General features: G+C 42.1%; 1 protein-coding gene across 1 annotated transcript; it reads right to left on the minus strand.

Moving 5' to 3' along the window:
* Window positions 1-1,052: 1,052 nt before the first annotated feature.
* Window positions 1,053-11,812, minus strand: rrn3 (RRN3 homolog, RNA polymerase I transcription factor). The gene is made up of 17 exons (XM_071909856.2): window positions 11,405-11,812; window positions 10,810-10,866; window positions 10,614-10,703; window positions 9,746-9,875; window positions 9,432-9,491; window positions 9,251-9,314; window positions 9,058-9,127; window positions 8,747-8,845; window positions 7,773-7,868; window positions 7,418-7,541; window positions 7,060-7,190; window positions 5,539-5,669; window positions 5,196-5,383; window positions 4,901-5,009; window positions 4,207-4,359; window positions 3,637-3,721; window positions 1,053-3,463 (listed from the first exon to the last, which is right to left on the minus strand). Exons 1-17 carry the CDS (start codon window positions 11,498-11,500, stop codon window positions 3,314-3,316), a joined length of 1,833 nt encoding a protein of 610 aa, XP_071765957.1. The 5' UTR covers window positions 11,501-11,812; the 3' UTR covers window positions 1,053-3,313.

Genomic DNA, 11,812 nt, shown 5'->3' on the forward strand with positions numbered 1-11,812 from the left:
TTAGTGTCTTCCATTGAAACATTTGGCAATCTCCGGTTTTCAAGGATTCAAGGGAAGGTAGGGAAGACGGTGTAGGTATCGCCACTTTTGCCACATACATGTGTAATAATTCAGAAGTGTTTTGGACTATGAGCCAAGGACTCTCATCATTTTGACTAATCAGATGTACAGACGTCTCGATAAGAAGTGCTCTGACCGAAAACAAGTCCTTATTTTGAGAATTTTGTACTGGAATGATGTTTTCTGTTACTGGGACTGCAGGGGGCGGTGGAGGAGCTGCATGCCCACGTCTAGACAAACACACATGCTGTTGTAAATCTTGTTAGCGCTCCTTCTTGACCTCTTTTGTCCCCACACACACACACACACACACACAGTTATTAGTCACTCCTCCATGGATTGTCTATGGAGGACGACTTGTTTGCCTCTAAACCGGTCAGCGGTTTTCTTCTGTGAATACTGGCTCATCTCTGTTTCATACTAACATGCTGCCATCTCTATCAAAGCTCCGCCTCCGTCATACATCATCGCTTGTTCGCTTAGCCACCGAGGGTGTGCACTCTCAAACAGGAAGTAGAAAAAGAAAAAAAAAACCTGACATCAACAGTGTCTCCATTTCCCTTTTCCCATCTCGCTAACTTTCATCGTTTCCTCATTCAGTCAAAATAATGGAAGGCAAGGAATGAAGTTTTTAAAGCGCATTTGGACATCGGCAGTGTTCATTCAAATTCATCATCAGCGGCTGAAAATCACTGCATGGTTCATGTTATTACCGTCTCCAGCATCCAGGAATGGGTCGAATGTTTTAGGTTTGGGAGATGCAATCGCTACTACTGTGTAAACATGGGTTTGAGATACATGTCGGAAGTCATGGAGACTAGGGAGATATACATAAAAAGCATAGATTAAATGTGTAATATTAATTTTGTTTATATTGACTGCAAATGCGTTACAAAAAAACTGACATGTCATATAATTCAACCAGATTGCATCTTTGGTGTGGCCTCAATTTCTTTCTGTTACTGTTTTATATTAAAGGAATAACGTAAGACTGGAGTCTGGGTCTTGTTTATTCAGCTGTACAGTTTTTGACTTTTTTACTACTACCACTGCTAGTACTATTGAAGCATACTATTACTCCATTGTAACACATGACTGAAATGTGCAAGAGGTCAGATGTTTCCTCTGATTCCCATTAGCCTGGTGCGTTGCTAGCTTCAAATTCACACTGCCCATTAAAACTTGCCAAAACACAAGCATGTACTCTTTCAAACTGTTACGGAATTGGAATAATTAACCCATTAACAAACCACAGAATTAAATTAAACACAAATGACATGGTAACTCTCAGACAGTGCAGAAATACTGCATTATTACTAGCTACTCAAGCTTCCTTCAGACTAGGTTGGAAGTCACCTTATTCCTGGTCTCAGAAATCCTGTTCAGACCATTACCCAGAACACAAAACGACCCAAAAGGCCTGTTTAAATCAAGGCTTTAGTCCAGACCATCTCAGCCACAGCCAAGACAACCCAAAACAAAGTCTAGTTAAGACAGAGTCAAAACCAAGAGCAAGTCAAGCTGACCCTTATAGAGGCTTTGCAGTTGCATCACAAATCTCCCAGCAACCAGGCCTGGTGCCACCATGAAGGTCCAGTGGAATATTGACTTTGTGCAAATATTGTCTAAATATATAACAACCAAGGCTAGGAAAAGAGAGATACCTGAAAAAGATTTTTGTGGTGTGTGTTTAGTCAATTCAGTAATGTTCTAAGTAAAAGTGAATGGTCTGATAAAGTAGATTTGTTTCCAAATGTAGGTATTGTGAGTCTGTGACACAGTAAACTGTCTTTAGCCCTAGTCTCTACTCCAAAACAGAGTTAGTTAACCTGAACAAACTTAGCTAACTAGCCAACAGGCTCATTAAACAAAGCAACTGATGTTAACATGTCACTGCTAACACTAGCTTCTACTAGATGTTTGCTAGTGTTTACAAGACACTCATGGTTAGCTACCCAGATACTATGGTTAGCTAGCTAAAAGCTGACATTATCTTACCAGACAATCAGATTTATCAATCATGAAATGATCAGCTCCCAGTCAAAAACAGCACTTAAAAATTAATCATGCCTACTCTGTTGAGATGGACAAGTTGTACATTTAGAAACAGTCAGCTGTTCACAGCTATTGTTGCTCAAGAACTAAGGACTTCCAATATGGCCGCCAGGGAGTGAGTTACATCACCTGAAAGCTCTCTATACAAGGTCAGAACAGAAAATGTTTTAAAGTTATTATGATAGTCAACTGTTTTTGAACAGAATATAACATAAAGAACAATTGATAGAGTCCATCTTGACATTTTCACAATAGGATTTCGGCTTTTGTTGTGCTCATTTAGCCTGGAGACTCCAGTTTGTGCTGCAGTGGCACCCAAGATGATACAGGTAAAGATGCATCAAGAGTATCTTAATTACAACCTATTTTCCCATAGTAGTAACTACTGCAGTTTCATAAATAACCAGTTATTAAAAATATATATATATTACACCAACCACCCAATCCAACAATATGTCAAGATCAATTTCAGGAGTTGAAATTTAAGTTGGATATTTTCTCCCATACAGCCAAGAGAATAATAAACCTTTCAAATAAAAAGTTGTATTGTCCAGTCTCTCTGATCATGATAAAAGCTCTGACAGTGACGCTGTTGCCTACAGTGGAGCCTTTACATTGACCATGTTTACATGGGCACAAAAAAATTGGATTGTAATGCGATTAAGGCAATAATGCGAGAAAGTAAGGACCCATGTAAACACCACACAGATTATGTTAGTGCCATTATGCTCTTTGAGTAAAGTGCAATTGCAGTAACATTTTTAGAGACCAGTCACAACATGGATACACATCACCAACTTAGTGATATAGCTCATGTTGTTCTGTTGGTTTTTGGTAATTTATATTTGAATCCTCATAATAACCAAATGTCACATGTAAACCGGAATATTAGGGGAGGCGTCACTTGATAGAATCATGTAAATGATTTAATCACACTATTGCCTTAATTGGAGTCACATTATTGTGCATATGTAAACATAGCCATTGTCACACTGCAGGTTCGAGTTAGGAGTCTGTGGCATCCAGATAGCAGAAGGTCTGAGTGAAGGAAAGGTCCGGTCACAAATTAATGATCCTGGAAAGGATTTTTTTCAGAAAGGATGCCTGGTCCTCAGATGCTTCTGAAAAATACAGAGCAGCAGGTCCATCTCAAAGACAGCGGTGTATGTGTTGGTTGGAATAAGTCCGTGATAAGGGATTAGAAAGGTCTCTGAAAGGCGATGGGGGGCGAGCCCACGCTGCTCGGGCTGCGGAGGTTGGAGTCGTAAGAGCCGGGCGTCATTCCCACAACCCCGTCTGTCTGGGGCGTCTCCCCGTGCAGGAAGTCATCCTCCTCCTCCTCCAAACCCTGGGAAAGACAGTATGAACAATCAGAACCAGGTAACAAGTGATCAGGCCTCATCTCTGTACATCAAATGCTGGAGAAAGTCTGAATCCTAGACTGGCTCTAATCTAAATCATAGAGGGAGGAGATTTATCAAATGCCTTGATATTTACATTATTCAGCTCCAGACGTCTCACCTTTTGGCCCGCTTTGGTGGTATGAAGCTCTGTGTCTGCTGGTTCCTCCCATACCTGGTACAGAGGCTCTATCAGCTGCCCAGACCTGCAGAGACACACACCACAACTCACACCGAGGGACTACAAATCACCTACATTCAAGATTGTTTCAAGTGGAAATCACGTTTTTTATTTGCAATCTTTGGTGTTAAGTGCTCATTGCTGATAACGGCCAATATACATTCTGACCGGGTAAGCTAATGTCAAGTTGAAACTCTGCAGTTGGAATAGTGGAACTGGAATAAAGCGGTGTATCATCTGCAAAGCAAAACGCTTCTTGTTTTGTGCCATAAAGCAACCAGCAGTTTTCCCGCCAAATCTGACCCAGTGGCACACGATGTGAAATGCAGTGTAGAGGCTGGTAGAGGCTGAAAATCTTCTTGGTGATGGTTTGTTTGTTTACGGTAATAATATCAATGTCTCAAAACTAATGTGGTAATGATTTGTTCATGTTAAAATGCTACACGTAGCACCTTTAATATACATATCAATACAGTAAACGTGAGTTAATTACTGACACACACATCATACCTCTTGAGCAGGTAGGGGTCGAAGGGGAAGAAGCTGTCCAGGGGGTTGGTGTTGGTGGTGATGCAGTCTCCCCCCGTAGAACTGCGAACCACCGGCAACACGTGCCGGTTATTCCTCTCTATAAGGGTATAGCAGAACACCACCTGATACTTCCTGTGATAGAAAAAGATCCACATCCACTATAGATTATCAGGTAGGCACAAAACTTCAACTGTCTGCAACAAGTTCAGAAATATTACTGTGTTTTGGCATGTAAATGCAAAATTGTGTTTTACTGAGCCACTGCCTGAAAGGCAAGGGAATGAGGCTAACATAAGGTTTTACACAAGTAGAAAATGCCCAAGATAAAATAGACCTCTTTCATTCTTATAGTATAAAATAAAATGTCCTAATTGATTTTGCACATATACTGTACAACATACTGCACACATATAGGCTACATTTGCACATATATGTTATACATACATAGTTTATTTTTGCATTGGTATTTATTCTCCTAATTATGTACCTGGCTTTGTGCTTTGTTTTGTCTATGTGTGGTGTCTTAAGTGTCCTACAATTTGAATTCTATCTAATTCTACTCTATCTATCTATCTATCTATCTATCTATCTATCTATCTATGTAGGTACACGTAAGTAAGTACAGGTATCTCAGGTTGCTGATGTATATCAGAGGCTTCAGGTGGCTAGATACCTGGTGATGGCGGCAAACATGTTGGTGACCGACGGCAGGCAGACTTTGAGCGGGTTGAGCTGGCACATCACCACCCGCTCTAGGTTCAGACTCTGTAGGTATGCCAGACCTGACACACACACACACACACACACACACAAAGATACTAAGACTGTCAGACTCTGGACACAGCTTTGTAAGTGTTATTTTGGTCGATGAAGGTAGGAAAACTAGATTTGGTATATGGCTCTCACTGAGCTTATGGAGCTCAGTGAGACTCAAAAAGTTAGAGTAGGTAGAGTATATAGAGTTGTACCTTTCTTCATGTTGCCCTCCAGGATGGCCCTGTGTCTGAAGATGAGTGTGTAGAAGACAGCCTGGCAGGTGGTGTAGAAAGGCCCGTGCAGGTTGATGTCACAGCAGGCCTGTCTGCCGCTGCTGTCCTGGCTGTCAATGTAGCGATGGATCCAGGACAGCAGCAGGTCCAGGCAGGCTCGCACTGTCCTGGAGGAGGGAAGGAGAAGGGAGGGAGGGAGGGAGGGGACAAGAGAGAAAGAGAAGCAGGCGAGAAAGGTGAGGCCAAGCCCAATGGGTTAAACTGATATATCAGCATAATTACATGGGATTACATGTGTCAAATCTACGGTAAAATAACTCACGCTACGGGTATGAAGTTGGCGCGTGCCAAGAAGCTTCCCAAGTATCCAGCAGCGGCCTGGCGAAGCACAGCCGGCTGGGACGGGCTCTGGAGGATCTTCCATAGGTGATCCAGAAAGGCTTCTGCTAGGGCCTGGGACAGAGGCACAGAGAGACACACAAAGGACTTCAGAAATGACTCATCTTGCAGGAGGTAAATTCAGTAGATTAAATGAGAAAGCAAACACAGTTCACATTCAACGAAAAGTCCTTTGGCTTAAATGCAGAGGGAAAGGACCCAAGGCAACTTGGGGGTTCACTCCTCATCAAGGTTACTGTTGTAGGGGGTATTAGTGGATGTGTATTTCCAATGTGTTTCAGGTTATGGCCAAGAGGTAGTGCTGTTCTAGCAAGATATCTCAAAAAGTTAAAGAGGGATTTGACTGAAATTTGTGGACAGATAGCCTTTGGCCAAGGGATCAGTTGATTAGATTTTGGTGGTGATCTGGATCTGGGATTGCCGCCATTACAGGATTATCATTTTTTTTAGCCATAACTATTATGCTGCGTTCATGGGCAGGTGGGAAAGTCTGACATCTGGAACTGCCAGGTCGGCTGCTAAACAGCATCGCATTCACCTGCTATTTTGTCAGAGAATCAATCCTGGAAGACAAACGGTAAAGAAAAGGAAACTGTAACAGCGGCTGCAGCTTTGCAAGTTGAAGAATTGTTCAGCATTGGCGAGGGTTTGTACTTTAATGGGTGACTTCTAATTCAGTTATGTTTTTATGAGAAAACATAAGTCTGCTCCGGTAAATTCTGAAAACTTCAGTCAGTCGTAACATTGCTGACATCTATTTTTACACTGCATGATGACCGAGGATGCACGATGATCCGTTTATGATGGTTTTAATGTGAACAGGAGTTGTTCTCCTCAGCAGGAGTTTTGCCAGATTTGCAATCAACACATGCTGAAGACTTTAATGAAGAGGTGATGAACACAGTGACTCTCAAGGAAAACTGAGGAACTACCTAGTACCATCTCCGTTCCTTGTTAGCAGACGTCCAGGGCCTTGACCCTTGTAGCCTGCCTACCAAGGCCAAAACCAAATACTGCCGTGATGAAAGCCTAAAAGTCAAGGAACACATCTGCAGAAGATCAGAGCTCCAAAAGATGGGTGATGACCATTTCTCACCAACTATCCCCCAACTCAGAAGACAACATGTCTTCAACTTGTTTTTCGTCTCTTATCAGTTCTGCCAGAATCATTCCCTCAATAACTGGGGAGATGATCAGTTGGAGTCTGATCAGGAGACGACTGAAGAGGGAGGGAGCTAAAGTAGACCCAGGATGGTGATGAGAGTAGCGGCTCAGAGATTCTAGAGGAAAGTTCGTTGAAGTGCTTGAACCGTTTGTCAGAGCACTGCGGTCAAGGAATTTGGATGTTTTCTTGCAACCTGGCCATTTGAATACTATTAAATGTATGCATGTCATCCTCTCTCTCTACTTTACTTTATCACATAAAGGCAAAAGTGCCACTCACCAGTCTGAAGCTGCAGAGGTAAAAGAGTGTGTACTGGACGTGACAGGACGCATGTGTGGGGAGGATGAGCTTGTCGAACACGTTCAGCAAATCTCTGTACAGCTCCTTAGTCCTTTCCACATCCAGACAACCTGCGAGCAGAGAAAGGGAAAAAAGGACACAGAAAAAGACAGATCATTTAAGAGGATGACTCTCTTTAAGACCCTATTTACACCAGATGTAAATGGTGTAAGGGTGTGATCAGATTGTTCGTTATTCGGACAGCATATCCAGATCGCGATTTTTAATACTAGGTGTAAATGAGGTCTAAAGGTCTGTGTGATTTGTGTGTGTGTGTGTGTCCATGTCTTGTGCTCACCGTTGACATGACAGACGTCCTTGATGTAGGCTAACAGCACAGCCATGAGAGTGTCCAGCCTCTCAGCCACTGGGTGGGTCATCGCACCGATCCTGGAGGTTTTATCTGCCGGAACATCCTCATCCTGACAGAGAGACAAAAGAGAGAGGGGGTGGGGGTTTCGGCAAATAAAGGACAAAGGGAAGAGAAGATTTGATAAGATTCAACTTTTCAAGCCAAAAAAAGATTTAAGTATTCACCATTTCCCCCAATACATTATTCTTGTCAGGATGGAAAAGCCTCTGAAACAGCATTTAGACCAACATAGGACACTAAAACTCTCCAGTGACCATATCGGTCTGACTCTACTTTTTACCATGTCAAAGAGTCCCTCCTCAGTACACTCTTCTGCACTCTGGTTCTGCATGGCGTTCTCCTCCACCTCTTCAATCTCTGACCGTGATGCACTCACCTGAAATACATTAGACACACTGTTACAGACAGGAACAGACACACACTTCATGGTCCAATTGACCTTATTCACACAGAGGCCATCTTGAACACATCTTAGGAAACTCTACCTGGAAGGGCAAGTCCAGCCCAGCTCTGTGCTACTGTTGTGTACAAAGATATGTCATACAAACATTTATCATTTCACAGATTCCCCACTGAAAAACATATCTGAAACAAATAAGGGTCAGAGGGATGTTTTTACATTTGAATATACTTGCTCCATTATCACTAGCTACCAGAACCTAGCCTAGGTAGCTAGCTAGTAGCTTACTAATATACTTGTTACTAACTAGTAAGCTAGCTAACTAACTTCCACGCTAAATTAAAGCAGTCGTTGTGGTTGTTGTTCTCTGCTAGCTAATTTGATAACTGTTAGGTCTATGTGAAGCCCTCACTTATGTGTTGAAGTAACGCTAGTTTTATATATATGCCAGTCTATATAGAGGGTAGAGTTTCTCACCCAAGTGTTCAAAATGGCCGCCGTGTGAATAAGGTAAATTACTCTGCAGTCAAGAAGTTCTGTCCATTTCATTGATTTCTAATCAAATTAACTAGCAACACCTTGTGCCAAAAAGACACTGCTCCTTGGTTACTGCAGACTTTCCTGCTGGACTAGATTATTTTTTTGGCAGAAACTCGTGATAAAATCATTTCCCATCAATTTTTCATGTTAAAGGAGTAATGTCTTGTAAGCAGACATGACGTGTAACAAGCAGGATAATGTCCAGTGAGCCTCTGCTTCGCGTCAGTCTTGATTCACCCTGTCGGGGTTTAGTCTGCCATAATGACTGGCTCACTGTACATTATCCCTTACTTATTCTGAGCTGAGCCGCTTACATCCAGTTTGAGCATCTTTCCGATGATGACCTCCAGTACATCTCGGCGTATAGAGGGGATGTACACCGTCACCCTCAGGAGGTTGTGGACGTAACACTCCTGTGGAGAGCAACAAACTATTCAGTCATTTTTGTCTGCAAATGATATATTCAAGAGCTGCAAACGTGCAAAAATTACCTACTGCAGCTTTAAGTTAAATATGGTACAAAAAAATGAAAAGCTGATACAACAGTATATACCCTTCAATGTGTTCTATATTGCTTTTTAAGGTTCCAAGGTATAATTTCTTAACTATCATCCGGTTCACTCACCAGGGTTCTGGAGGATTTTTGTACGAAGGGGAAGTTCTCGTGCAGAATGGGCATCAGGAAGCGACTGGTGCTGAAAGCAGAGGAGGAAACTTCACACTCTGCCTTGACAAACAGCAGGATACAAATAACATGAAGCACGTAAACCAATTGCTTACTTTCAACAAATAAGCTGTGTGGGGTTTGAGTGACTTACGATGGGACGTATCTGGTGATGACCTGCAGGGCCTGGTGACACTGGTCAAAGTTCCTGGGGAGGTCTTAACAAATCAAAGGAACAATATCTTTATTTATTTGGGGAATTTGAGTACGATACTTTTCAGCAAGCATCGTTCAGTTGTGCAAACGTCATTTCATCTAAGAGTGATGGCACCTACTCTCATCTTCATCGTCCGAATCGGAGATGTCGACTCCTCCTTCACAGATCTTCACTCTCTCTAGAAGCAAATACATGACAGGTCAGTCTTTGTCATCTCTGTATGAAACATGATTGGTGTGACACAGTGAATAGGTGGTTAGTTACTGTTAAACCTTTTCCTTACAAGTAAAAACCACACCAAAACAGAAACAAGCAGAAACTGACAATAAGCATGACAATAGACAAGTATTGTCAAGATAACCAAAATTTCAACACTTTGAGATTGAATTCTCAGACAGACGGCCCTTTCTCTGGACGGCAAGGGGAACCTACTGGGGGTGAAGTGGGAGACCACCATCTTGAGGCAGGCGCACAGGTAGACGGTCTGGGCTGACACCAGGTTACTGAGGAAGGCCAGGTACTCCTCCACCACCGCCGGGCTCCGGCCCACCCAGGGGAGCCGCTAGAAAACACACACAACAAGGGAGAATGAGGGGTAATAGCATGTCATCAATAGTCCTAATTTATGGCATAAGTTAGGTTTGCATCTGAGTACTTAATTATGACCTACTGAATTAGTAAAGCTGAATAGAAACAGAAAAATGTCTTCCTCAATTTCGCAATTTTTACGCTCACTTGAGGCAGATTTTGTTATGTCAATAAAGCAATTATGTGAGAAATAGCGATGTAAACGAATTTGTCAAATAAATAATGACATAGGCTTGGCATGGTCAGTCTGACTGTTTGTTCAATTTCATTGCACAACAGTTCAAAAGTGGCTTTGGACTTTCTGATTGTATGACCATTAGTTGGTACATCAGAATATCATACATGTTGTTTCTAACATGTATAAGTCTCCATCGTGGTTGTATGACCATTAGTTTAATCAGTAATTCTTGGTTTTCGTCTTCACATGAAAGCATGAAATATGACCAACATTAGCTGACACTAAAGCACAATAACAACTAATAACATCTAATCAATTGTTTCTCTCTTCCTGTTTTTTGTGGTTCCATTTTTGTGGCAAGCTCCTTCTTCTCCTTAGAACCAAGGTGTGTTGGCAGGGTTTACCCTCGTTTTTAGAGTCTTATGTGGTAACATGGACAGTCTGGTGGGTTTTAATAAATATAGGGTAAAGTCATTCTTTATATGTAGAGCGACAATGAATGCGTTTCTACATTAGAGGAGCTTCCATACTCACCAAAATTGTGTAAATCAGCTGTTCATGGTCTTTGCTGAGCTGGGTCACGCAATTACGAAATTCTTGCAGCCAGTTGATGATTTGAGCATCCTGTCAGACATGAGAGCTTACTTAGACACAAGGGAAAGGCTGACTTCACCGACCTATTAGTAGTGACAGTTCACAATAAATCACACATGCTGACGCTTTCCTGTACCTTTATCTCAGGGTCGGCCAGCTGATGCTTCAGCAACTCATAGTCACTTGAGTCTCCCTTCAAACAACAGAGAAACCGTTTCAGCAGCAAATCATAAGTGTAAAGTTGGTACATAGTTTAACATTAACTAGGGAAAAGTGTGCCACGCCAAACTACACACCTCATAAAACATGACTTTAAACATTTTACAAAGCACAATCACTGTTGGTACCGTCGGCATTCAAGTGATCCACCAAGCAGTACCTGAAATCAATAGAATCTCAACTTTATGAACTGGATCAAATTATCGCCCTCCGCGGTGTATTTCAGTGGAAGAGGATTGTGGTTTTAAGAGGCGAGCCAATTTTAAGTTGAAACTTTACTGTGGTAAGTGCTGCTTGGCGTATTTAGCTGTGTGCCGAATTGAAGACTGGGTCCTGACAATTTCTTAAAGGTCTCCCATTCGTGTTCTGCGAAGTATATACATTTGCTAATAAATAAACCCGGCCACATTAAATTGCCACATTCAGTATGTTTGGCGTGACATTCTCTCCATACATTAGAACTGAACGTTATCGTGACTAGTCGCAGGTACATTTCCATATCTGCCACTCACCTGTTTATATTTAGCTAACGTTTCCACAACACTGCCTCCAAACCTGACCGTCTTCATAGGAGGAGTGTTCATGAAATCCCGACCTTCTAACTCCATATTGCACTGTGCTAATGGGAATAATAGCTAATGGCTGGTTTGCTGTAAAATAGTGTTTCGCTGAAATAGTGAAGTAGGTGAGCTATCTTAATCCTTGCTACGCTAGCTAGCTACGTTAGAAGACTAACGATAATGGCTAAGCTAAAGGAGCCAGCTGAAGAAGACAAGACAGCTTGGTGAAGTTATCCAGCGGTAACGTCACTCACAGTCTAATGTTCAAAGTTATTGTCAACCACTACTGTGGCGTTCAAACTGTCCTGCAAATAATACATGACTGTCTATCCTCGAAACATGCCAGCGCATGTGAGAGCT

This window comes from Centroberyx gerrardi, chromosome 7 (genome assembly GCF_048128805.1).
Source record: "Centroberyx gerrardi isolate f3 chromosome 7, fCenGer3.hap1.cur.20231027, whole genome shotgun sequence".
NCBI classification, from domain to species: Eukaryota; Metazoa; Chordata; class Actinopteri; order Beryciformes; family Berycidae; genus Centroberyx; species Centroberyx gerrardi.